Source organism: Lampetra planeri, chromosome 42 (assembly GCF_965212315.1).
Source record: "Lampetra planeri chromosome 42, kcLamPlan1.2.h2, whole genome shotgun sequence".
NCBI classification, from domain to species: domain Eukaryota; kingdom Metazoa; phylum Chordata; class Hyperoartia; order Petromyzontiformes; family Petromyzontidae; genus Lampetra; species Lampetra planeri.
Genome location: NC_136148.1, coordinates 5,380,601 through 5,407,811, shown reverse-complemented (window position 1 = coordinate 5,407,811; position 27,211 = coordinate 5,380,601). Strand labels below are relative to the sequence as shown.

The 27,211-nt window shown below is 50.3% G+C and overlaps 1 protein-coding gene across 1 annotated transcript in view; it reads left to right on the top strand.

Moving 5' to 3' along the window:
* The window catches only part of LOC144732334 (protein phosphatase 1 regulatory subunit 16A-like), a 32,237-nt gene extending 6,619 nt beyond the window's left edge, over positions 1-25,618 (top strand). Inside the window, exons 2-10 of the mRNA XM_078613812.1 lie at positions 4,393-4,463; positions 13,737-13,882; positions 14,534-14,637; positions 14,974-15,098; positions 16,586-16,711; positions 17,795-17,870; positions 18,810-18,939; positions 21,261-21,438; positions 22,665-25,618. Coding sequence (XP_078469938.1) covers positions 4,393-4,463; positions 13,737-13,882; positions 14,534-14,637; positions 14,974-15,098; positions 16,586-16,711; positions 17,795-17,870; positions 18,810-18,939; positions 21,261-21,438; positions 22,665-23,573 — 1,865 coding nt within the window. The 3' untranslated portion in view covers positions 23,574-25,618. The remainder of the gene's footprint in view (positions 1-4,392; positions 4,464-13,736; positions 13,883-14,533; positions 14,638-14,973; positions 15,099-16,585; positions 16,712-17,794; positions 17,871-18,809; positions 18,940-21,260; positions 21,439-22,664) is intronic.
* The last annotated feature ends 1,593 nt before the right edge of the window (positions 25,619-27,211 follow it).

The window sequence follows — 27,211 nt, the reverse complement described above, 5'->3', positions numbered from 1 at the left end:
CTAACCGGACGCAAAGCCTCGCGCAGGGGTCCCCTCTAGACAACGCGCTCGCTCACTGGCTCGCTCACTCGCTGTCCCACAAAACACTCGCAAAACATCGTGCATAACCCCCCCCACCTACCACCACCCCCTTCCGCCGCTCCCCCCCCACAACCCCCGGGGCAATAATTCACTCTGGCGTACTGTGTAGCTGTTTGGCTGTTGTTAGTTCGCGGTTGTGTCGATGTGCTTCTCGTGGTGTTGTTTATCGTCTCGGTTTGCCTGCGGCGGAACGCCACCACCCACCCCCGTTGTTGTTGTTGGTCGTGTCTGCGCCAGCGCGCGTGCACGCGCATTCCGTGCGTGCGCCCTTCTCGGCTTCGTATTTATATTTGGGCAAACATTGCGGTCTGCTGCTACTCCCGTTCGCTTGCAAGGCAGGTGCTGGGTGGATTGTTCCATCGCCGGGGTCTTGAGATATGACGGGCGGCTTGAGGAGGAACTCATCCAGCGGTGGATTGACCGTGGCTAACGATGGTAGTGGAGTCTTGGTTCCGCTTTGCCCCATCAGTGGAATGTCCCACTGTTACCTCGCCAGGTATACAGGAGGTCGTGGGTTCGATCCCGACCCTGACGCCTGCTGTATATTTGGAGTTGCGTGTCTCTCTCATCATCATCATTACAGTGGCTAGGAGATGTTAACTACCTCGCCTGGTACACAGGAAGTCGTGGGTTCGATCCCGACCCTGACGCCTGCTGTATATTTGGAGTTGCGTGTCTCTCTCCCCGTGGTCGCGTGGGTTCTTCTCCGGGCCCCCCGGTTTTTCCCCACCACATTTTGAAACACGCGTTTTAAAGTAATTGCATGCTTCAATTTTCACGCCATGATAAGCCGCTTCATTGAGCTATTAATTTGTGGCCAGGTCGCTTCTGAAAAGAGCAGTATAGCTTGGTGTGCCTGACTGGGTAAAATAAAAAATCTAAAATTATGATGATGGTGGCATACATTATAATGTTAGACTTGAGTCTACATTGTTAAATTTGATGGACAGCATTTAATTTATTGTGTGTGTTTGTTTAAATAAAGTGGGCAGTGATGGTACAGTAATCAGCATGGTCCGTTGCGGACCCCGATGACCCAAGTTTGATTCCCGGCCACAGCTAACATCAGCGGCGAGTAAAAAATATAAATGTCTAAAGATATAAAACTGGTCCTGGGCTTTCCCGAGGTTGTATTGCAATGTACAGCCCTTTATCACTGCACCGCTCAACAAACGCTTCCCCACATCTCTCGGCCATGGAGGTTGTTTGATCACACATTCCAAGTTACAAAACACTGGCCAGCCCCGGTTGGTGATGGTTGGGTGGGGGGGTACCCTGGACATGTTCAGATGTCACCCGCTACCCACGTTAGTCGTGGCTAGTAATGGAAATCGTGCCGGGTTCGTTGCGCATTGCGCCAAGCACTAACGCCGCAGCGTCGCCCGAGGTTTGCTCATCCTCCAGTGATGCCTCGTACAGAGTGTGGACATCAGCACTGGGGAGACAAAGGCAGCCGGGGGCGTGGTGCCGGCCAAAACTAGCTAACCTCGAATACCGCGGCTGGCCTTCGAATGTGCTCGCTATGAACGTACTTGCCCCGACGGCCAATGTAGGCTACACGGGGTGCAGTGTCTATTCTACCACCAGGCCCACCTCATCAATTGCTTGAGGTGCACCGGGTGACTCAGGTCAGCGCGCTGAGCCGGTAACGCTGAGATCCTGTGTTCGAATTCAGGTTTCAGCCACGCCTGATTAAACCAGTTCGTACAAAGTTGATGGTCTCTGTAGGGCCCCGGCCAATGACTGCACGATAAAATAATTCCGAGTAAACAATTGTAATTCTTAATTAAAATTCACTCTTAGCTTAATTTTGTTTAACTCCAGCTCTGAGAATTAAGATATGGGGTTTGCTGCATTGCGACGAATACCAATCCCATAGCATAGTGCGTGGGAAAGTGAATCCCTGAGTTGTGTGAAATTTTTTTTTTAAACTGCCACCTGAAGTATTTCTCAATTGAAGTCCAATAAATATCTCTTGTGCAACAGTCCTCTGACACACGCGGTCACGGGATGTCCAAATGAACGTTTCGTCTAATGACACAATAGTGCGCTGGGAATAAAAAAAATTGGAATTGATTCTCCCGCTCACGAAACGCGCATCAAATCAAGCGTGTGACAATCCAGTGCGTGATATTTTTTTTGCTTCTGAATGAAAATATCTATCTAAATCAGCTCAAGCCCTCCCGCAGTCATGTGACCCGATTGTGGTCACCCCCACCCTGAATCCCTCCCCTCTCCCCCCGCCCACTGTGAAGACAGACTCCGCTCAATTCGTGCAGATCACTTCTCCTGCTCGCTCCTCTCATCATCACCACAACCCTCTCATCCCCTTTGACATCATGGCTCGGTCATTCCATCTTCCCCTCCTCCTCAACTTCCTTCACCGGGACTCCTCCTCTCTTCCCGCTGCCACTGTGGCAAGATGTTAACGACCTCGCCCGGTATACAGGAGGTCTTGGGTTCGATCCCGATGTCTGTATATTTGGAGTTGGTATGTTTTCCCCGTGGTCGCGTGTATTTTTTTTTCTCCTGGGTCCTCCGGTATTTCCCTGCACATTTATCAACATGCGTTTAGAGTCTTTGGCCGCTATAAATTTCCACGTGATCATAAGCCGCTTTGTTGAGCTATCATTTGTGGGCAGGTTGCTTCTGAAAAAAAGCTATTTCGCGCAGTGGTAAAATAAAAAAAATAGTTTAATTTCACTTGAACCGTGCCTTCCCCTCTCGGGGACTTCCATCCCAGCCTCCATCCCCTCTCCTCTCTCTCTCTCCCCCCCATGCATTACATCCTTGACTCGACTCACCTTCCCATAGTGGTGGTGCCACAGGTACAACCTTTTTTGCCATCTGTATAGGCTAATTGTGTCAATAACACTGCACTAAAAAGACAAGTAAAAACAACACCGATGAGACGGTAAAAATTGGATGAGTAATGATACTTGCCGAGCATCGTGTGTGATTCCCCTGCAGCCACTAGAGGCCACGACATCCACAGTGTCGTCGTAGAGTACCGTGAAACACATTGCGAACCCCCGACTCAACAATTCACCATCATGACCCGTCTCATTCGCTGCCCATCGTCCCCTCTAGCCATGACGTGTCCTAACCCAAGCTCACTCTTAAGGTGTCTTAAACCTGCATATGTAAACTAAACTACTTAAAGTTTTTTTTTTACCAACCAGGTAAGGCCCGCTGAGCTGTTTAGCTCTTTTAGCAGAAGTGACCTGGCCACATGTGATAGGCTCAACGAAGTGGCTTATCGCGTGTAAATCTATCGCAACCATGTACTCTAAGCGCGTGTTGATTATAAATGTGGAGGGAAAACCGGAGGGCCCGGAGAAAAATCCATGCGACCACGGGGAGAGAGACACGCAAACTCTAAATATACAGCAGGCGTCGTCAGGGTCGGGATCGAACCCCCGACCTCCCGCATACCAGGCGAGGTAGTTAACATCTCGCGACCACGGCGCCCCACTAGTCCACGTGTTGCTCTTCCTGTCTCTCGGTTTAATTTGGCACCGCTGAAACACCGGTGAAAAAGATCTCCGTAGCTCATCGCTGCCTCTTCCGGCTCAAATGTCTTTTTGTCTAAACGTCTTCACGACTTCAAAGCATGTGCGCGCTCCGCGATCCTTTCTTTTGCACGCCGCCGCTCAGCTCTTGTTTCGTTTGCGCGTGTTTCGTTTACGAGCGTCGTTAAATACCTCGTTTGTTAGTCGCACAAAATTACTTTAAAAGGCCGCCGCCCACAGCTGGACTCTTTCTCTTGCGATGTTGATGTTTGTTGTCTTGTTGTTGTTGTTGGTGTTGTTGTTGCTGTGATCACGCAGCACCACCCACCTCCCATGTAAAATAGCCAGGCAACTGGCGCTAAACAAAAAAGTCCATCGACGTCGTCATCATCATCATCATCATCCGTGTAACAAATGAAAATAAAATCGAGTCATTCGATTAAGTGCCTTAGCAGGGAGAGATGGGGAGCAATGGGCAATGCAAGATTATTTAGCTAAACCAGATGAGACTTCAAAGAGATAGGGGTGAGTCTCATATGCAAGAGTGGCGTGGGTACTATTATAATTATAGTATTATGATGATGATTTACAGTCGCTTTGGCCAACCCACTGCTGTTTGAAGATCCTCCCCATGCCGTGCTGAACGTGGGGGATATTTTGACCGTTTTTTTTCGTGTTGTCCGATTTGATTGTGTAATTCAGTGGAGAATAAGCGGAACAATTGGTTACTAAAATTAAACGGATGGCAGCCCCTCTCTAATTTGACTCTGTGCGTGTGTGTGTTTATTGACGCGTGCAGTGAAACAGATTCTGGAGACCCGAGTTAACCCCGACCTCTGCAATGAAGATGGACTCACCGCCCTCCACCAGGTTGGGATGAGTTATCAACAAACTCCCACTCCACATAAAACAATCGTCTTCACTAAACTGCTTACGTTCCTCCCTTAAACCCCATTTCTTCTCCCGTGCCTACCCTACTGCTACTCCCTGCCCCGCCACCCAGCTACGACCAGGTCTACCCCAACCCCTATCACTCACTACCCCAACCCCTATCACTCACTACCCCAACCCCTATCACTACCCCAACCCCTATCACTCACTACCCCAACCCCTATCACTCACTACCCCAACCCCTATCACTCACTACCCCAACCCCTATCACTCACTACCCCAACCCCTATCACTAGCCCAACCTCTATCACTCACTACCCCAACCCCTATCACTACCCCAACCCCTATCACTACCCCAACCCCTATCACTCACTACCCCAACCCCTATCACTCACTACCCCAACCCCTATCACTACCCCAACCCCTATCACTCACTACCCCAACCCCTATCACTCACTACCCCAACCCCTATCACTCACTACCCCAACCCCTATCACTACCCCAACCCCTATCACTACCCCAACCCCTATCACTCACTACCCCAACCCCTATCACTCACTACCCCAACCCCTATCACTCACTACCCCAACCCCTATCACTACCCCAACCCCTATCACTACCCCAACCCCTATCACTCACTACCCCAACCCCTATCACTCACTACCCCAACCCCTATCACTCACTACCCCAACCCCTATCACTACCCCAACCCCTATCACTACCCCAACCCCTATCACTCACTACCCCAACCCCTATCACTCACTACCCCAACCCCTATCACTACCCCAACTCCTATCACTCACTACCCCAACCCCTATCACTCGCGTCCCCTACCCCTCTTTAATAACTGCCACATGTCCTCACACCGTCACCATAGCCACACCACCAATTTTAATAACCCCACTCTTTATTTGAGCCACTATCATCTCATGTACAATTTAATAATATAATTATTGGAAAGTGCCCTGGGCCAAGGCGCTACCTAAATCTACAAAAAGATAAGTTAGGCACCCAGACGTGGTGCCAGCTGCTGCAAATTGTATCCCGTGGCGAGATGTTAGCTCCCTCGCCTGGTATGCAGGGGGTCGTGGGTTCGATCCCGACCCTGACGCCTGCTGTATATTTGGAGTTTGCGTCTCTCTCTCCACCCCCCCATGGTCTCGTAGATTTTTTTCCGGGTCCTCCGGTTTTCCCCCCCACATTTAGAATTGACGTGCGTTTAGAGTATTGGGCTGCTATAAATTTCCACGTGAAGAGCCAGTTCGTTGAGCTATCATTCGTGGCCTGGTCGCTTCTGAAACAGAGCTATGAAGCTCAGTGGGCCTCGGTAAAAATAAAACATAGTAGTAGTAAGTAAGTTAAAGTTAACTTCGGGAAGGCGTTCGCAATATTTTTTGTGTGCGGTCATCCACCAACCCTCACTGCTGCTGCAGCTGCCTCCACAGTTTTTTTGTTAAATAGTTTAGTGAACGTGACATACCGGACTTGTAGTCCACAGGTCACCAGGGTTCAATTTAATCTCCCTTCACAGCGGTTGAAATGTTGGGGCAAGTTTCTCAAATTGCCCCCCCCCCCCCTCCTCGCCCCCCCCTCCCACCATCACCGCCGCCTATTGCCACCCGGCAATGTAATGAATGGGTTCAACACGGTTAGTTGATCGGCATGTCGTTTGTGGTAGGGTAATGTGTGGGTGCTCCCATTTCCTCGAGCGGAACCTCTTTCTACAGCAGTGACGTGAAAACGGAATCACAGAGCTGCACCTCAATCTTCTCATTCGTAAACTTTTATATATATATATAAGTAGTTGGCCAGATATTCTTTGGGTCTTTCGGCAAAGTCACGTAGATAGGTTGAAAGAAAATAACGAAAAACTACGACGTTTCGATCACAACACAAGCAGTCGTCATCAGGAGGAGAAAAAAGGAAAGCTGCTGAGGCAGACTGTTTTAAAGGTTTGAAATGTTAATGTGATAAATTAGCATGTTAATGTGATAAATTAGCAAGTTAATGTGATAAATTAGCAAGTTAATGTGATAAATTAGCATGTGAATGTGATAAATTAGCATGTTAATGTGATAAATTAGCATGTTAATGTGATCAATTAGCATGTTAATGTGATAAATTAGCAAGTTAATGTGATAAATTGGCATGTTAATGTGATAAATGTGCATGCTAATGTGATAAATTAGCATGTTAATGTAATAAATTAGCATGTTAATGTGATAAATTAGCAAGTTAATGTGATAAATTAGCATGTCAATGTGATAAATTGGCATGTTAATGTGATAAATTGGCATGTTAATGTGATAAATTAGCATGTTAATGTGATAAATTAGCATGTTAATGTGATAAATTAGCATGTTAATGTGATAAATTAGCATGTTAATGTGATAAATTAGCATGTTAATGTGATAAATTAGCAAGTTAATGTGATAAATTAGCATGTCAATGTGATAAATTAGCATGTCAATGTGATAAATTAGCAAGTTAATGTGATAAATTAGCATGTTAATGTGAAAAATTAGCATGTTAATGTGATAAATTAGCAAGTTAATGTGATAAATTAGCATGTCAATGTGATAAATTGGCATGTTAATGTGATAAATTAGCAAGTTAATGTGATAAATTAGCATGTCAATGTGATAAATTGGCATGTTAATGTGATAAATTAGCATGTTAATGTGATAAATTAGCATGTTAATGTGATAAATTAGCATGTTAATGTGATAAATTAGCAAGTTAATGTGATAAATTAGCATGGTAATGTGATAAATTAGCGTGTTAATGTGATAAATTAGCAAGTTAATGTGATAAATTAGCATGTCAATGTGATAAATTGGCATGTTAATGTGATAAATTAGCATGTTAATGTGATAAATTAGCATGTTAATGTGATAAATTAGCATGTTAATGTGATAAATTAGCATGTTAATGTGATAAATTAGCATGTCAATGTGATAAATTGGCATGTAAATGTGATAAATTATCATGTTAATGTGATAAATTAACATGTTAATGTGATAAATTGGCATGTAAATGTGATAAATTAGCATGTTAATGTGATAAATTAGCATGTTAATGTGATAAATGTGCATGTTAATGTGATAAATTAGCATGTTAATGTGATAAATTAGCATGTTAATGTGATAAATTGGCATGTTAATGTGATACATTTGCATGTTAATGTGATAAATTAGCATGTTAATGTGATAAATTTGCATGTTAATGTGATAAATTTGCATGTTAATGTGATAAATTTGCATGTTAATGTGATAAATTAGCATGTTAATGTAAGATCAGAGAGCAACCTCCACGACGCGGGCACGGAAGTGGCTATGTGACAGATTAACATGTTAACGTACATTAACATGTTAACGTACATTAACATGTTAACGTACATTAACATGTTAATGTACGTTAACATGCTAATCTCTCACATTAGCCCCACCCACTTCGTTTATGACCCTTGGGCTACACCCATTTTAAACCTTTAAAACAGTGCCTCAGCAGCTTTCCTCCCGATGACGACTGCTTGTGTTGTGATCGAAACGTCGTAGTTTTTTGTTATTTTCTTTCAACCTATCTACGTGACTTTACCGAAAGACCCAAAGAATATCAATTCCTGCCGTCATGAAAGCTTTAAGTCAAGATGTAGCTGGCCAGATGTGACCCTCTTGCGAATGAATCCAGAGACTCGGTAAGGCGTGTATATATGTGTGTGTGTTACATGTGTAGCGCACAGCGCTATAGAATCGGCGGCCCAACATCAATGACGGTTATCTGAACCAGTTCTGGGCCTCCCCTAGATTGACTCGGCATCAAATGAGTACCTGGTGCTGTGTGTAAACATCGCCACTGGGAAGACGATAGCGGCCGGGCGTGGTGCTGGCCACCCACTCCCTCGTGTGCCGTGCCGGCCTTCATAGGTGCTTGCTTACAGCACTTCCCCCAGCAGTCTGTTAAGGCTACAAGGGGGATCTTTGTTACATGTGTAAAGGAGATCCAGCCCAGATAAGCCTTGAACTTCGTCTATATTACGTGGTCGGCGCAGCGCGTCCCACATCAGGGAATTATCTTCTTGGTTCTTTCGGTAAAGTCACGTAGAAGGGAAGTAATACAATAATAAAAATAAAACATAATAAAATATTATGTTTTATTTTTATTATTTTATATATATTTTATAATAAAAATAAAACATAATATTTTATTATAATAAAATAATAAAAATAAAACATAATATTTTATTATGTTTTATTTTTATTATTTGATTACTTCCCTTCTACGTGACTTTACCGAAAGAACCAAGAAGATGAATCCCTGCAGTCACGAAAGCTTTAAATCGAAATCAGGGAATTACTTCGTTCAGGTGCCGCCCTGAACCCGCTTTCCTCTGCCCCTTTTGTCCCCTTCCCCCTTCCTTTCTGGAACGTTTCCTGACTCCACCAAACCCATTCGTCGTTTCTCCAAACAGTCTCGCAACCGGCTCCTCATTTCCACTGGGTTTCCCCCCTCCCCCACCGCGGGCTCTTTCAAATTCACCCTGACGACCAATCGGATTTGGACGGTCCTCCATCTTCCAATCAGATTGCGGGCCCTATGTTGGCTCCTCCCCCTGGGGACAGCTCCTTGGCCAATGAGAGTCAAGCGCACTGTTCGAACAACTCACGAGTCATTACGTTACGTCCGCAAATTTGCGCGCGTTATAAATTGCGTCATTATTGTTATTAAGACCCGGTGGGCATTTATTTATTTTCTAGCCGGGGTCTCGGCAACCGAAATAGCAAGAAGAGACCATTTTTTTCGAATTCGGTACAAGCCTCAATATTCCAATAGCCGCAATGCATGTGAGTACATACGTACGTACACACAAGTTCAACTTAATTTATTAGGTATAGCCCTGTGAGCCATTCGGCTCTTGAATCGGGTGCAACCGCAACAAACAAAAAACAAAAACATGAACAAGAAAACATCTTAAAGTGACTATGTGCAAACAGAAAATCCAAGAAAAGACAGCAAAATATTGCAGAAAAAGCACCGTACACCAACAATGTGTGCAAAAATCCCAGTGGGATGCAAGTCAAACAACAACAACCACAAGACAACTTAGATTAAGGCCATCAGTCTAACTCTGTACTGCAACAAACAAACATGGTCAAACCAAAAAACTTTTCGAAAATCACCAAAATAAAGCCATGAAAGCAATGAAACAGTGATCATAGGAACTGTGACCGAATTTTCACAATAAACGACGTCAACAACATGTACCACCAAAACCCTGCAGCCATAGCTGGCTGCATGAGTCACTCCACAACAGTAGGAGCATCAGTCGGAGTGTCAACATTTTTCAATGCACCTTTAAGATCAGCGCACTAAATCAAAACACAGATCATACTTTGCAGCGATCATCCGGAGCGAAACATTGTATTTTAGGCCACTGAATTGCAGTTGCAGCTAGGGGTGTACAACTCCTCTAGAGCACGAAGCAGTCTTTGAAGAGCCACACGCGGCTCCGGAGCCACAGGTTTTCCCACCCCTGACATCGCCCTTTTGTCAATCCACTGCTGGATGAGGGCCTCCCCACGTGTTGGGTTTATGGTAGGGGTTAATTGATCGCACATCACCACGCTGATCCGGTGCAGATCGGCGAAGTTGAATGGGAGGAAAAACACCTGGGAGCATAGAAGTACAGCGCAACCCTTGGATGCTGCTGTCCGCTACGTGGCCCCGCATGCGCTATGACGACCCGTTTGTGTTTGGTGGTGTTCGCCCATCCAAGCACTAACCAGCCTCACAAACAGCTTAGCTTTTGAGATCGTCAGGCGATATCCCCAGGTGATTTGACTATAGGCGGTGGGGCGTTAATGGGTGAATACATAATTTATATTGGTATTCTGTTGAACGCGATCGGTGTTTTCACGACACACACACCGCGCCAAAAATTTCTGACCAGCAATACAGCATTGTTCAGCATATTTCCCTTGAACTCAAAAGTTTCCACCGTGACTTACACACACACACAAGGGCGCGCATCCATGCACGTGCGCACACACAAAATAACTCGTAAACAAAGCAGAGAAGAATGCTGTCGACTGCCATTTGATATGGGCGTAAACAATGAAGAAAAACCATGCAGAAGCATTGAATTGTGTTGTAACGCCTTTCAACACCTGCTTGAAGTATTTTAGTAGCGATAATAACAATGGTAGCGCTCGGGCCAAACGTGCAGGAAGCAGTTTGTCCACAGGCCGCGATGAAACCATGGGGCTTGCATAGCAGCTCTGCCCAGGATGGCGCACCTAGGCAGGCAGGACCGGGACACCGTGGTGGGTCCTTTTAGCGCTGGTTTTATCTCGTTCACGTTTTGAAATGCTGCTCTTTTTACGTATTTTTGCGTTTTGCCGGATAGTTATGGTTGCCCAGCCTGCACTATTATTATGATTGGGTTTTCTTATCATTTACAAATTCTATTTTGTTGGCATTAGCCAAACTCGTGTGGCCCATACAGTGGAGGTGGGCACTCCACACACCGTACACAGTGCCCAGAGGCAGACTTTGCAGCAGTGAGCATTGCTCACGATGTTGTGCCGATGAGTCCTAATGAGGACAAAACTGATCCCCAGTTGGTCATCGATGCATCACTGCTGCTGCTGCCAGTCGGCCATGGTGACCACAATGCAATTCTTCAGGAAACGCTGCTGGGTTTTTTTACGCACGTGTAAGTCTCGTTTGAAACGCAATTTTTTTTGTCAAACATAAAAAAAAAACAATTCTGGTTTTCTCTCAGAATAAGTCTCGAATAACAACAAAGTTTTGTTCATATCGAATCATCATTACGAGAGTTGCAGTACCCATCCCCCCTTTACGGATGGACGGAGAGAGTGACGGAGGTTTAGGCAGAAACGATTTCGAGCTTAGTTGTGCAACCGTTAAGAAAACCACGTCGATTGACCTCTCTCGGAGTAAGGGTCACCTCTTGACCGAAACTTGGCGGGCCGCGTTCCTCACCGGTGTCGCGTTGCCAAGCTATTTTAAATGCGTGACGGCGATGACGTTACGTAAGCAGGGGGAGCGGAGCCGGCACTGCCAAGAATTTCAGCTTGGAGTTTGCATTTAACAGCCGGTTGAAGTCACGGTCGGGGGGTCGAACGAGCCCCTTCGTCACACCGAGATCCTTGGCGTAACGGTCAGCACGCTGGACTTTCGATCCAGAGGTCACCGATTCGATCCGATCTCCCGGCAGTGCGGCTGGAATGTTTGGGAGAGTTCATGAAATCCCCACCCCCTTGCCTTTCTCCATCTAGCGGTATAAATGGGTACATTCTATTTCGTGTCTTATCGGCAAGTCGCGAGTGGTGGGGTAAAGTGTGGGTACCCCTACCCAGCGTGAAAGAGTAGACCAAATGCACTTTTAAGAGGGAAGTTTTCCAGTGCTCCCTCTAGCGGAGCGCCCTTTCTGTCAGCAGTGGCGCGAGTAGGATATTTCACGGCTGCACTTCTATCTTCTTTCAATGATGAAACGAGTAGTGCCAGAGGTGACCAGGTGGGCTCGGAGATGAGAGTGCCGAGCTGGCAGCGCTGAAGGGGCCGTGGGTTCGACTCTGTGTTTCAATCGCCGTTGTCAAGCGTACGTTTTGGTGTGTAAACATTCATGAATTGGCCAAAAACACCTTTATATTTCGAGGGGGGGGATTTTGTGTCGGTACACCGAGTGACCTCTGACTTTCCTACTCACCCACGGTTCTTCATCGCTCCTCTGAGTCGTCCTCTCTGTTGTAGAGCGAGCGAAAATACCGCGCGGTGGCGTGTTAAACGAGTTGAAAGTCCGTTAACTATTATTTTCCACTTGCCTAATTCCCTAACAGCAACGCAGCGATTAACTGTAAACGACGTCCACACTGCGTCATCTTGACGAGAGCTACCGTGAGCCAAGATTATAGACGGACGGAGCTAATGCGTTAACGCGTACAGCCGTCGCTGCAAAGGCCGAACGTTTATCTTGTCGTGTGTAGATTTTATGTAGCGCCTTGACCCAAGGCGCTTACCCCATTGGTCAACACACTTTTTTTGGCATAAGGTATTCCAACGGTTTTAATGTAATTTTGGGGTGCTGATTCCAAATCTGGCATCAGTTTTTGTCTATCACATCAGGTTTTTGAGATATCAAATATTGCATTTTTAATAAAAACTTGCAGAAGAAAAATATTAAATAAATGTGGATATCTACATAAAATTTTATTATAAACACACTATCCTAAAAATACAGCACCATATTTTAACACTAAAGCAGTCACTGACTCGCAACAACTTGCAATCATAAGTGACAGAGTTTATTTTGGGTAAATTCAATGAAAATGGGATATGCCGATTGCATAAAATGAGATGTGATAGAGCAAATCTGAGATCAGATTTGGAATAGGCACCCTGAACTTAGTCTAGAACAGCGGCAAAAGTCCAGGCCAGAAAAAAAAGTTGTTTTTTTGTTGACCAGTTTAATATTGTGCGTGAGATTGATAGTGGTTAAATCAAGAGTGGGGTTATTCAAAGTGGTGGTGTCGTTGTTGTGGTCACGGTTAGGAGGACAGGAGGGAGTGGTTAAGAAGTGGTTGGGTAGGCCTGGTCGTAGCCGGGGGGCAGGGAGTAGCAGTAGGGGTTGTAGGAGTGATAGGGGTTGGGATAGTGATAGGGGTAGTGATACGGGTAGGGGTAGTGATAGGGGTAGTGATAGGAGTAGTGATATGGGTAGTGATAGGGGTTGGGGTAGGGATAGGGTTAGTGATGAGGGTAGGGGTAATGATAGGTTTAGTGATATGGGTAGTGATAGGGGTAGTGATCGGGGTAGTGATATGGGTAGTGCTAGGGGTAGTGGTAGGGGTAGTGATAGGTTTAGTGATATGGGTAGTGATAGGGGTAGTGATAGGGGTAGTGATAGGGGTAGTGATAGGGGTAGTGATAGGGGTATTGATTGGGGTAGTGATAGGGATAGTGATAGGGATAGTGATAGGGGTAGTGATAGGGGTAGTTATAGGAGTAGTGATAGGGGTAGTGATAGGGGTAGTGATAGGGCTAGTGATAGGGGTAGTGATAGGGGTAGTGATAGGGGTAGTGATTGGGGTTGCGGTAAGCCTGGTCGTAGCTGGGAGGCGGAAGCAGGGAGTAGCAGTTGCAGGATGGGCTAAGGGAGAAGGGATGGGGGGAGTTGTTTTAAGGGAGGAATGGCTCATTGACTTTCGCTGTCCCCCCCCCCCATCCTAGTGCTGCATCGATGACTTCGAGGAGGTGCTCAAGCTGCTGCTGGCGTATGGCGCCAGCGTCAACGCTGTGGACAGCGAGCTGTGGACGCCCCTGCACGCGGCCGCCACCTGTGGCCACCTGCACCTCGCCCGGCAGCTCGTCGAGCAGTGAGTGGCGGAGCCGGCGCTGAGTGATGGCCGTGGAGAGCCTATGGCCCAAGGGCCGGATGTGGTCCACAAATGCATTGATAATGGGCCACGGGACAGATAGGACCTGTGACTTCATTCCACACAACCCTTGAATTTACTTCACACGACCCATGACTTCCCGTCACACGGCCCACAACTTAATTCCACACAGCCCGTGTTTTTATTCCACACAGCCCATGCTTTCATTCCACAAAGCTCATGTTTTCATTCCACACAGCCCGTGTTTTCATTCCACACAGCCCGTGTTTTCATTCCACATGACCCATGACTTCCTTCTACACGACCCATGACCTCATTCCACACGACCCGTGACCTCATTTTACGCGACCCGTGACTCCATTCCACACGGCCTACGTTCCCGGTGGACCCGAGGTCGATTCCCGCTCACGGCCAACACCAGTGACAATTATCTGAGCCGGTCCCGGGCGCTCCCCTAGGTCAACTCGGCCTCAAATGAGTGCTAAGTGCCATGTGTAATAACGTTGCCGGACGTGGTGCTGGCGACCCGCCCCCTCGTGTGCCATGCCGGCCTTCATAGGCGCTCGCTAACGGCACTTGCCCCAACAGTCTGTTCAGGCTATACGGGGGATCTTTGTCTTTGTATGGCAGTGGCGCGGATCTGCTGGCCGTGAACGCCGACGGGAACATGCCCTACGACATCTGCGAGGATGAGGTCACCCTCGACTACATCGAGACAGCCATGGCTTCCAAAGGTACGACGACTGTGTCCGATGCCATTCTCTATCCACCACCAACGCCGTGTTGGTGGTGATTTTGCTGGTGGTGATGGAATTGCTGGTCGCGGTGTTAATGATGTTGCTAGTGGTACCTACTCATGCACTGACTCAATTACTCATTCACTCACTTATCCACTCACTCACCCACCCACTCACTCACCCACTCACTCACCCGCATGTTTGTACTCACCCATTCACACACTCGTGTTTGTGTGTCCCATGTGTGACCTCCACATTTCTGCCCGTTGCTGCTGCTGCTTCTGCCGGTGCTGCTTCTGCTGTTGCTGCTGCTGCTGTTGTTTGCTGTTGCAGGCATCACCCAGGAGACCATCAACAGCAAGCGCTGCGCCACCGAGCTGAGCATGATCCACGACATACAGGCAGTGTCACGCAGCGGAGAGAACCTGGACGGACGCGACGAGCACGGGGCCACGCTGGTGATGACATCATACTGCCCCCCCCCCCCTCCCCCACTTCATATCATTATTCCTGAAATTTTGTATGCAGTTAATTCCCGTTGAACGCGCGTTTTTGCTTTAACGCGTTTTTTTTCTTTACGAAACGTTTTTCCCTTGACGCGCCACCGCGCCCGCTGTAACGCGAGTCTGGTAACACGTGACGGACGACTTTTCTCAGCGGCATGGGCATTGCAGGCGTTGTCCGGTGATACTGGGAGCTGGCGCCGTAGTACTCAGTACCGGTACTGTAGTACTGTACCGTAGTACCGATACGTGCTTTGACACACGTCGTGCCTTCCCCTTCTTCCTTGGCTCTTGTTCCAGCGGCATGTTTGTGTGCATAGCGTCAACACGTAGCAACATCTCTAGAAATACTACGCAAACACATTTAAAACGGCGTACCGCAGTGTCAAATAACAACGATAAAACGACAGGCTGGATAGAATGCCCCGTACCCCCCCGCCTTTGAATTTTCAGGAACGCAACCTCTGCGTTAAGCATGCATACATACACACTTATATCCTTTTATGGGATGCTGCCGTGGTGTAACGGTCAGCACGCTGAGCTTGCGATGGTAAGGTCTCTGGCTTCGATTCCATCTCCCGGCGCGGCGGTTTGAAACAATTGAGGCGAGTTTCTTAAACCCCCCCCTCCCCTCCCCCCGCCGCCTCTGTCCACCGAGCGGTGTCAATGGGTCGCGCCACGGTTAATCGGCGGCTTGCACAATGGAAAGTTTGGGTGCTCCCACCGCTTCCAAAGGCGTCCGGTCCCAGCGTGGAAGTGTGAAGGTGGTCAAATAATAAAGCCCTTCCGGAGTAGGCTGTCGATCTCCCCCTTGTGGGGGGGAGAGGAAACTCTCGCCAGCGGGGATCTGAAGCAAAGAGATATTGCAGGGCTGCACCTTTACCTTGTCTATGCGGGCATGTGTGTGTCTGTGTGTGCGTGCATGTGTGTGTGTGTGTGTCTGTGCGTGTCTGTGTGTGTGTGTCTTGTGTGTGTGTGTCTGTGTGTGTGTGTGTGTGTCTGTGTGTGTGTGTGTGTCTGTGTGTGTGTCTGTGTGTGTGTCTGTGTGTGTGTGTGTGTCTGTGTGTGTGTGTGTGTGTCTGTGTGTGTGTGTCTGTGTGTGTCTGTGTGTGTGTGTCTGTGTGTGTGTCTGTGTATGGGGAGCGGTAGTGTAGCGGTTAGCGCGCTGCGCTACAAACCTGGCGACCCGGGTTCGATTCCTGCTCACGGCCAACATCAGTGACGATTATCTAAACCGGTCCTGGGCCTCCCCTAGGTCGACTCAGCCTCAAATGAGTACCTGGTGTGGTGTGTAAACATCGCCACTGGGGAGACAAAGGCGGCCGGGCGTGGTGCTGGCCACCCACCCCCTCGTGTGCCGTGCCGGCCTTCATAGGTGCTCGCTTAACAGCACTTGCCCCAACAGTCTGTTAAGGCTACGCGGGGGATCTTTGTCTTTGCAGCTGCACATAGCGGCGGCGCACGGCTACCTGCGCGCTGCGGAGCTGCTGCTGGAGCTGGGGGTGAGCGTGGAGTGCAAGGACCGCGACGGCTGGGAGCCACTGCACGCAGCCGCGTGCTGGGGTCAGGTAGGGTCACGGTGGCTCGGAGATGTCATCCAACATCGCCTGGTCGTGCAGGAGGTCGTGGGTTCGATCCCGACCCTGACGACGCTTGTTGTCTATTTGGAGTTTGCGTCCCTCTCTCTCTGTCTCTCCCCGTGGTCGCGTGGATTTTTCTCCGGGTCCTCCGGTTTTTTGCCTCCGCCTGGAGAATCAACGTGCTTTTAGAGTATTTGGCCTCGATAAATGTCCACGTGATAAGCCACTTCGTTGGGCTATCATTTGTGGGCCGGGTCGCTTGTGAAAAAGAGCCAGGAAGCTCAGTGGGCCTTACCTGGGAAAATAAAAAGTTAATTTTTATAATTTAAGGGTGAGCCCACAAAGGCAACAGATACCCCTGTACAGCCTTAAAATATTGTTGGAGAAAGCGAACATCTATGAAGGCCGGCACGGCACACGAGGGGGTGGGTGGCCAACACCACGTCAAACAAACCCGCCTTTGTTTCCTTGGTGCTGGTGTTAACACACCGCACGACACAATTTAAGGCTGAGTCGACCTAGGGGAGGCCCAGGACTGGTTCAGATATTCGTCATCGATGTCGGATGTCAGTTGGCAATCAAACTCGGGTCGCCAACTTAGTGCAGTGAGCACTAACTACTCCACTTGTGCCCCCTATACACAGACAGAAAGAGAAGGACACAAATCCCCCGTATAACCTTTAACAGAATGCTGGGGCAAGTGCTGTTAGCAAGCACCTGTAAAGACCAATCTACACACGAGGCGGTGGCGTGGCCAGCACCACGCCCGGCTGCTCTTGCCTCCCCCATTCTGACGTTTATACACCGCACCGTGTACTAATTTAAGGCTGAGTCGACCTCAAAAATTGTCCGCAAACGGTTCAAATACCACCTTGCGCACCGCTGCTGAGTAAAGCGCGAGGTCGACATCACCCTCGCGGGTTTTTTCACGGTCGTGCTGTCCAGGGGATGATGTCCGGCGTTTCGTTCCGAGCAACTGGGAGCTTCTTCAGAAACCGAACATTCGGCGATTCGATCGACTCGTTAGCTCACCCGTTCCTTCGCAATCCCCTCCTTTCCCCGCGTCCGCAGCTGGAAATGGCCGAGGTGCTGGTGTCTCACGGAGCGAGCTTCGATGCCAAGACCTACCAAGACGAGACGCCGGTTGGTGAGTTGAGTGGGCCAGGTTTCGGTTGCGGTGACGCGCCCCCCCCCCCCCCTGGCGGTATAGCTGCGTTTGCCGCTTGTTTGCAAGGGGCGCGCGGTTCGAAGTCGGGCAGGTCGCCCTGGTCAATACGTCTGCTTCACCGGTGGACGTTCAAGGTCCCGCCGACGTGAATCGTCGAGAGTAGAGGCCGTCGCGTCCTTGCCGCCTTCACAGTCCACACTTTCGTCAAATTTAATAACCATAACAAAGAGTGCACATGGCAAGGTGACACGATTGAGGTTTACAGAAACAGAATCGGAATGTTTATTTATACTGGAGGAATACGACGCGCTATAAAGCGCTCTTTCACAGATGTCCAACAGGGACGGGTAAGAAAGTTACTACAACAGACGATACAGGAAAGGCAAAGAATCACCGAAAAACATACAAATTAAACTAAACCACATCCCCATCTTTACCCGGCATAGCCCACTGAGGTTCCACATCATAGCAATATCGCCGCCCTTCTCTCTGTGAAACCTCACGTCTCCGCTTGCCCGTGCCGCGTCTCACACTCGCGCACCCTTCCGCCAGCAGCGGTGTCAGCCAGTTATTGCAGGGCTGCACCTTTTGCCGATTCGATCTCCCGGCACGCACGTTGAAATGATGGGGGAAGTTTCTTCAATTCCGCACCCCCCCCCCTCCCACCACCTCCGTCCACAGTTAGTTGATGGTCGCATGTGGTGGGGTAGAGTTTGGGTACTCCTACCCCTTCCAAGACATCTGCCCAGTGTGAAAGGTGAGTCCAAATTGCCCTCTATGGGGGGGAGGGCGGGGATCATCTCGGAGTATCCCTTCCGCCAGCAGTGGCCGTGAGCGAGTAACTGCAGGGCTGCACCTTTGACCGCTCCCACGTCTCGTAACGCGATGGCGCGACGCTGCTGCTGCTGCCCACGACAGACCTGTGCGAGGACGACGACATGCGGCAGAGGCTCGTTGACCTGAAGATGAAGAGGGACGCCATCATGAGGACCCAGGGCCACGCGAGGTCCTCGTTGCAGAGGAAGACTTCCAGCGTTGGCAGCCGGGGGTACGTGACGATGAGATTTCTTTATTTTTTACCGGCAGCAGGGCGGCACGTTGGTAACACTCGTAGCTCAGGGCGCGTGAGAAGGGCCCATTGGTTAATGTGTGGGAGGTTGGACGTTCTCCCCCCCTCCCCTGTTCTGCAGAATGTGTGTGTGTGTTATTCTTGCGTGTGAGCGAGTCTGTGGGAAGCGGTAGTGCAACGGTTAGCACGCTGCGCTACGAACCTGGCGACCCAAGTTCAATTCCCGCTCACAGCCAACAACATTGACGATTTTCTTAGCCGGTCCTGAGCCTCCCCTAGGTCGACTCAGCCTGAAATGAATACTTGGCCCAGTGTGTAAACATTGCCTTTGTGGAGACAAAGGCGGCCGGGCGTGATACTGGCCACCTATCCCCTCGTGTGCCGTGCTGGCCTTCAAAGGTGCTCATTAACAGTACTTTCCCTAACAGCCTGTTTGGGCTAGACTCGTTGGTCTTTGGTCTTGTCTGAGTGTGTAAATACAGTACAGGTAGTCCTCTACTTACGACGGAGATGCGTTACGACGATCCCATCGTAAGTCAAAAATATCGTAAGTCGAAGATGGCCTAGCCTACCCAGGAGTCTTACAGAATGTTGATAATTTAGCAAAACAGAGCAATTTACAGTACCGTACTGTATAAACTATATACTGTATGTATTTATTAATTATAATACTGTATTGCACAGTAAAATGTGAAGTGAAAAAAACAAGGTAAGTTCTTAGCCTACCTATATGACCTGCAATTTAATAGAAAGTTTTTTCAGGAAACAATCCTATCTGCTATAAAAACTTTTAACGTAAATTGAACGTATGTATCGTGGTAACCTTATTATGAAATCGCTAAAGCTACGTATCATACATGCATTGAACGTATCGTAACGTATCATAATGTCCTGTACTCGCCAAGATTATGTCCGTCGTCTGCACACTTGAACGATGTTAGGTTGTTGATGGCAATTTTGTCGTATCGCTATCGCCATCGTAAGATCGAAATATCGTAAGTCGGACCATCGTAACTCGGGAACTACCTGTATATGTGAGTGGGGAGCGGTAGTGTGGCGGTTTGCACTGCGCTACGAACCCGGCGACCCGAGTTCGATTCCCAGCCACAACCAAGAACAGTGGCGATTATCTGAACCGGTCCTGGGCCTCTCCTAGGTCGACTCAGCCTCGTGTGTAAACGCAATCAGAATAAACATCAGACATTGGAGAGACAATGTGGCCGGGGGCGTGGTGCTGGCCACCCACCTGAAACGTGCGCCGTGCCGGCCTTCATAGGTGCTGCTCGCTAACGGCACTTGCCCCAACAGCCTGTCAAGAGCCACGGGTGATCTCTGCCCATAATAAAGGTTGTTGTTTATGGGTTAGATCGCGTAAATATAAATGTGTCATTAACCCACCACCACACACAGCCATTAGTAACGTTTTGCCACGTGAACAAGACGTGCGAGTTGTTAGTTACTACTTCAGCACACCGGCGTGTTGGAGAGTAAACCCCGCAACGTTTACAATCCTGGTAACTGTGACGCTTCGCCGGTGACGACAACAACCACCTTCAATCAGGGATTTTTGCTAGAAGTGGGTTAACGATGCATTTACACTCACGCGTTCTACATACCTGTCAGCCCGCACACGGTTTACCCGTATCCTTGTTCAGGAAAATTGAGTATTCAGGTCCATACGGCATACGGCCGTTTCAATACTTGCAAAAAAAATGTGTCTCTTTGTTTGTGTTTTTCAATTGTGATGAACGTTGGGATTTATAAGGGCACGGGCTGCTCAATAAGGTCTGAATTTGTCATAAGGTAGGCACTGATAAGGGGTTGACAGATATGGAGACCCACAGAGACCCCACAGAGACCCCACAGAGACCCCACAGAGACCCCACAGAGACCCCACAGAGATCCCACAGAGACCCCACAGAGACCCCACAGAGACCCACAAACCCACAGAAATGCTTATCTGTCAACCCACATGGCTTACCCCATATTCTTGTACGGGGGAAATTGAGTTTTCAGGTCCGTGCGGCATACAGCTGTTTCAATACGGGCAGCAACAAACATCGCTATTTGTGTTTCTCCCTTGTGACTTTGTCGGATGAACGTTGAGATTTATGAGGGGCACGGAGTGACCAACAAGGTCTGAATTGGTCTGTAATGAGGTAGGCACCGATAAGGGGTTGACAGCTATGGATCTAACCCGTGAAAACCTTCATTGTGAATGACGTGGGTCCTACGTGCGAAAGGGGGGGGGCGATCTACGTCGGGGTGATCTCCCTCCGCCTGTTGTGCGTGCGACGCAGCAAGGTGAGCCGCCGCGTGAGCGTCAACGAACGGAGCGACCTCTACCGGCGCGAGCACCGTGAGGAGGCCACCCTGTGGATGAAGCTGGACAGCGCCGGGGTCGGCGCGCGGGCGGCGGCGGCCGACGACGACGACGCAGACGGCGCCGGGCCGCAGGCCGTACAGAGAGCGCGGCAGGTGAGGGTGGCGCTGCTGGCGGTGTCGGTGGGTGGCGGTGGTGGTGGCGGGCGGCGCTGGTGAGAAGCAGTCGCGCTTGGCGCGCTGCGCTACGAACCCGGCGACCCGAGTTCGATTCCCCGCTAACGGCACAACGCCGGTGACGATTCTCTGAACCGGTGCTGGGCCTCCCCTAGGTCGACTCGGCCTCAAATGAGTACCTGGTGCGGTGTGTCAACGTCGCCACTGGGAAGACGAGGGGTGGTGCTGAAAACCCAACCCCTCATGTGGCGTGTCAGCCTTCGTAGGCGCTCGCTTAACAGCACTTGGCCCCAACAGACTGTTAAGGCTATGTGGCGACTCTTTGTCTTTGGTGGCGGTGATGAGAGTTGGCACAGTAGGAGGCACAGCTGGTGCATCTGCCAGTCATCTCAGTTATGCAACTCCCGGCGCCTGGGTCTGTCCCGTGACCTCCTGTCAGCGAGCCTTCGACACTTCACGTGGCCTCAGAGTGCATCTTGCCTGGCACAGGCGCCGTGGTGCCGTCACCACCACTTCGTGGTGAATGACGGCTTTTGTTGATGAGAGTTTGTGATGAGAATGGTGATGTTGATGGTGGTGGTAACGATGTTGATAGAGTTGGTGATGGCGGGTGGTGGCAACAACGTTGACTATAATGATCGGTGATTGTACTAGTAATGACCATTATGGTAAAGATGGTGATAATGAAGATAATAATGTTGATGATGACGGTGGTGGTGACAATGTGGATGACGACGATGACGGTGACGGTGACGATGATGAAAAGGACGACGACAATCGTGGCAATAGCGGCAGCGGTGACAACCGCGCCGGCGTTAACCAATATTGTCGGTCAACACGGCGGTCAAAGTCACGACGAGGACAACGGTGACCAATGGAGGTCATGGGTGCCACCTCGACCCTGACGCCTGCTGTATATTTGGAGTTTGCGTGTCTCTCTCTCTCCGCGTGACCGTGTGGATTTTTATCCGGGTCCTCCGGTTTTTACCTCCATATTTAGAATCAAGATCACGCGTTTAGAGTATTTTGGCTGCTGTACATTTCCCCGTGATGATGATGAGCCACTTCGTTGAGCTATCATGTGTGACCAGGTCCCTTCTGAAAAAGAGCCACGTAGCTCAGTGGGCCTCACCTGGTAAAATAAAAAATAGTTTTAAGTAGTTAGTTCGATGACGACGTTGACGATTCACTTGTATGCCGCGCAGAACGGGGGACTCGCCGAAGCCCCGAGCCGCAACGCCGCTCCGCACAAATCCGGCAGAGCCCCCAAACCGCCGCACCAAGCGGCCTCCGTGTGCTCCCCGCGGGCCTCCGGGCAGCCGCACGCCACCGCCTCCACGTCGGCAGCGTCGGCAGCGGCGGTGACGGCGGCGGTGGCGGCGGCGGCTGCGGTGGCAACCGGCGCCGCCCGCGTCCCGGCGTTTCTGGACGACGCCGTCGCGGTCGCCGCCGCCGCCGAACCCGCGGCGCTCCACCGCACGCCGTCGTACGTCGACACGCTGCGCAGGCGCGCCGGCAACTCTGGGCTGGCCCATCACTCCACGTCGTCGCTGCACCACCACCACCACCATCACCACCACCATCAGCACCAGCAACAGCAGCACGAACAGGAATCGTCCGCCTCCGACGGTCACCTGACCAACCTCTCGTCGCCCGACGAAGTGAACCTTTCGTCGGGCTCTCCGACGCCGCCCGCTAGCCTCTCCCCTCCTCTCCCGGCTGGCGGCGGCATCGGCGGCGAAGCAACCGCGGTGGAGGCGGAGCCGGCCATGAGCCGGGCTCGCTCTCGGCAGACGCTCGCCGAGCTCAAGCGGCAACGTGCGGCGGCGATGCTGCGCGGGAGGGCGCTCTCCCTCGAGGGGCTCGCCCTCTCGCTGCTGCCGTCCACTGCCGGCAGAACGTTGGCCGTCAACGGGGGACTGCCCGTCGTTCCGGAGGAGGCGGCGGCCGCAGGAGGGCGAGGAGGAGGAGTGGCGCCGCGTCCCGCCGCGTCGTACACTTCGTTGACGGCGACGCCGCCGCAGTACGACCCGCCGCTCATCAAGTTCCGCTCGATGAACTCGCTGGACATCGTCGGAGAGGCGAGGAACACGCGGTGCTGCGTCGTGATGTGACGACGGATGTGGCGATGACGACTGCGACCGATAACACCCGGATTTGTCCCGTGGCCCCTTGCCAGCAGAGAGCAAGCCTTCCGCGCTCGCACGCGTTGGCCTCAAAGTGCACACTCGCAGGGCGCATGAATCGTGGTGACATCTCCGCCACCTAGTGGCGAATAGGAGATGCTACTGCTGCTGTTACCAACAGCAGCAACAGGGGGCATAATTGGCAGTAGCAGCCACGGTATCGAGTCGCATGTATGTATGCTGTTTGTTTCCTGGCCGACTGGTATTTTTCGGGCTGTTTGGGCCTCGGTTCGGCAACCGTAATATAATATAAAAAAAGAAAACGTCCAAAAAGTCTTAAGCATGCTGTGAAAACCCTAACTGGAGGAACACAAAAGTCACAAACCTGAAGGAGCCAAGAGGTTTTGGAATGGAAGTCCTGTTGGCTTTGTAATTTGAACGACCGCTTTGCAAACGGTTGCGTTTTATACTGTAATTCAAAGTGGTACCTTGTGAGCTCGACATTGCAATATCGTTATTTTCTAACGGTTTAATTTTGCTTTTTATTTATGATCGTTAACTCGGACGGAGCCTGCAAATGCGCGATATTTCTTAATTTTCATCGTCTCCAAATGCGGTTGCAATCGAACACTTTCATAATCCTTGTTCGTGTCGTCGTGCTATCAACGGTGGAACCTTTCCCACCGTGGACGAAATTATTTAGCGGGATGTTTTGTCCTCACGTAAGAAACTGTTGCGGTCCTTCCCATAGAAAATAGTAGAACCAGAAAACCCCGAACTTAGACGTCACATTTATTTTTCGACAGCCCAGCGCGCGCGCCCTCGAGCAATTACTTCCTCTCGAAGTAATCTCGCGACTCGATCAAATCGCCGGCGACTGCTTTTTCCGCACCCGGGGTGAGCGGCCGCGCGGCGAGCGAACTGAAACGGAGCGTTCAGGATCGCAGCTTGCAGCGCGTAACGAAACCCGTCGGTCCCATCTCCACCGAGGGTAAAGCCGGTTTGCGCAGGTTGCTTGCAACTCGTTGCAAGAGACGTCCACGTAGAAACGATTTGGGTTGTGCGCAACTGATCGCTTGGGTGCGGAGGTGTACGACGTGGCTTAGGTTTTCGCGGTTGTGTGTTTTTGGGTTGTACCGCGTGTTAAGGGGCGCCACGGTGGCTAGGAGATGTTAACTACCTCGCCTGGTATGCAGGAGGTCGTGGGTTTGATCCCGACCCTGACACCTGGGTATATTTGGAGTTTGCGTCTCTCTCCCCGTGGTCGCGTGGATTTCTCTCCTGGTCCTCCGTTTTTTTCCCCTCCACATTTAGAATTAACGTCACGCGTTTAAGAGTATTTGGCCAATTTCCACGTGATGATGATAAGCCCACTCCGTTGAGCTACCCTTTGTGGCCAGGTCGCTTCTGAAAAAGAGCCACATAGCTCAGTGGGGCCCTCCCGGAGACAAACAATCTACCCGGTATTAATCAGGGCGGCGGCCGCTGGGTTTGAACCCGCGAGACCTCTGCGACCTCTGCGACCTCTGCGACCTCTGCGACCTCTGCGACCTCTGCGACCAGCGGGTGAACTCGCTAGCCGCCGCCGGGCCCCGTCGTTGCCGCCCCCCCCCCCCCTCCCAACGTGCACCGCTCCACGCGCTCGAAGCTCCTTCAAGAGAGGGCGAGCGCCTCGTATCCCGATGGAGCTGCCAGCGTGCGGAGCGTGCGGAGCGAAACGTCGGACAACGCGCGGTACAACCCCTCCGAGCTGCGATGGAGGGTCAGTTGCGAACGCGCATCGTGGCAAGATATCCATAAAACAGTCATAACACGTAGTAGTACGGCTTTCGCGACCAATATTATATCCATAAAAAAGTTTTTTTTTGGGTTAGACCGCCACCACCTGTGAAAAAACACATTCCTGCGGAGGGAGCTGGTAGGAACGTTGGGTTGCTCGGTCAATGGCCAGGGTCAACGGCGGCGTGGTGTATTCCGCGAATATGCCCGACTGTGAGGGCAGGCACAAGCCGGTGTGAGTAGGTTAAACATTGAGTTTGATAAGGGCACCACGGGGTGACCAGCCCCTCCCCACCCAGCCCCACCCCTCCCACCCCACCCAGCCCCTCCCCACCCTCCCCTCTCCACCCAGCCCCACCCCACCCATCTTTGGATGCACGACGGACGGACACAATAATCCCCTGTGGGCTGGTGGAACCAGGAGGTTCCTACCAGTAAAAGTTGCCAATTAGTTACTGCTTCAGCACTAACTTGTCTGTTGGGGACTAAACCCACAACATTTACTATTCGAGTTTGACATTTCGCTGGTGATTACAACCAACCTCATCGGCGAAACGGGGGACTTCTTTGTAGTTTTATATTTACCCGATCTAACCCAAAACAACTTTTATTATGGGTATCTAGAAACACCGAGTGACCAATAAGCAAATATCCCTGAAATCTGACACGGCGAATGTAGCATTTAGCAACTCCAAAGAGTTGGAACAGAGTTCGCGAAACGTTTTAGATGGTTCTCGAAGGTCGATTGTCTCTCGCTCTCTGCGCCGCACTGTCAAAGATAATCATCTCAACGTGAAGCGTTTACCCACGAAGGCCTCGCTGATTCTCAGTCCTCTCGTTATTGGGTGATGGGGGGTGGGGCGGGGTGGGGGGTGGGGTGGGGGGGGTTGGAAGGGGGGGGATGCCCCGCTTGGGAATTTTAATATTCCAATATCAGCTCTGACGATGGTAATAACGCTCGCGCAAAAGCACCCGGAGGACTGAGGACACTCATCCGTACTAAAGAGCACTAAAACTACGCCGTGCTGCCCGAGGCCTTAACCTACTTGCTGTACCGCCCTTGTGTAACCACGCCACTGCGTGGTCCTACACACGTGGTTCTCGCATACCATCGTCATCTCCCGATTTTGCGCCAAATCGGCAGTTCTGCAAGCTCATACCTTCGTGAGTCACCAACCCCGCCACCTACCTTGACAACCATACGCACACGTACAGCCCACTGGATGAGGTCATCCGCCACACTGTGTGGGTCGTGGGAGGGTCGTTTGACTGTATTTCGCCACGCCGGTCAGTGCGGGTTTTTACCCGTCGAGAGCTGCAGTCCTCGGCAAGACGGGATGGGCCGGCGTTGTGCCTTGCTGGGCTTTTTTTTTTGTTCCCCCGAAGCCGGCACGCAAACGTCCGATCGATGCCCTTGGTTGACGCGTGTGAAGCGTAGCCTATCGCTAAGCTTCACAGACGGCTTAAAGTCTAATTCTAGATTTGAAGCTTTCGTGACTGCAAGGATTCATACTCTTAAGTTTTTTCGGTAAAGTCACGTAGGTAAAAAATAATAAAAATAAAATAAATAAGTGATTTCATTGATTTGTTTTTATTTATTATTATTTTATTTTTATTCTTTTTTACCTACGTGACTTTACCGAAAAAACCTAAGAGGCCTAAAGTCCGCCAGTAGGGAGCCACGGTGGCTGTGCGTAATCCCAATTGAGTGTGCATTTACAGGTAGTTAAACCTAACAAAAAAATTGCATATTTGGGCCGTAGAAACAGTGGCGTGCAACAGTGGCCCCCGCTCCGCGAAGCAGCGAGCGCGCGTGGGTACGGTCGATACGCGCCAACCGCCGCGGT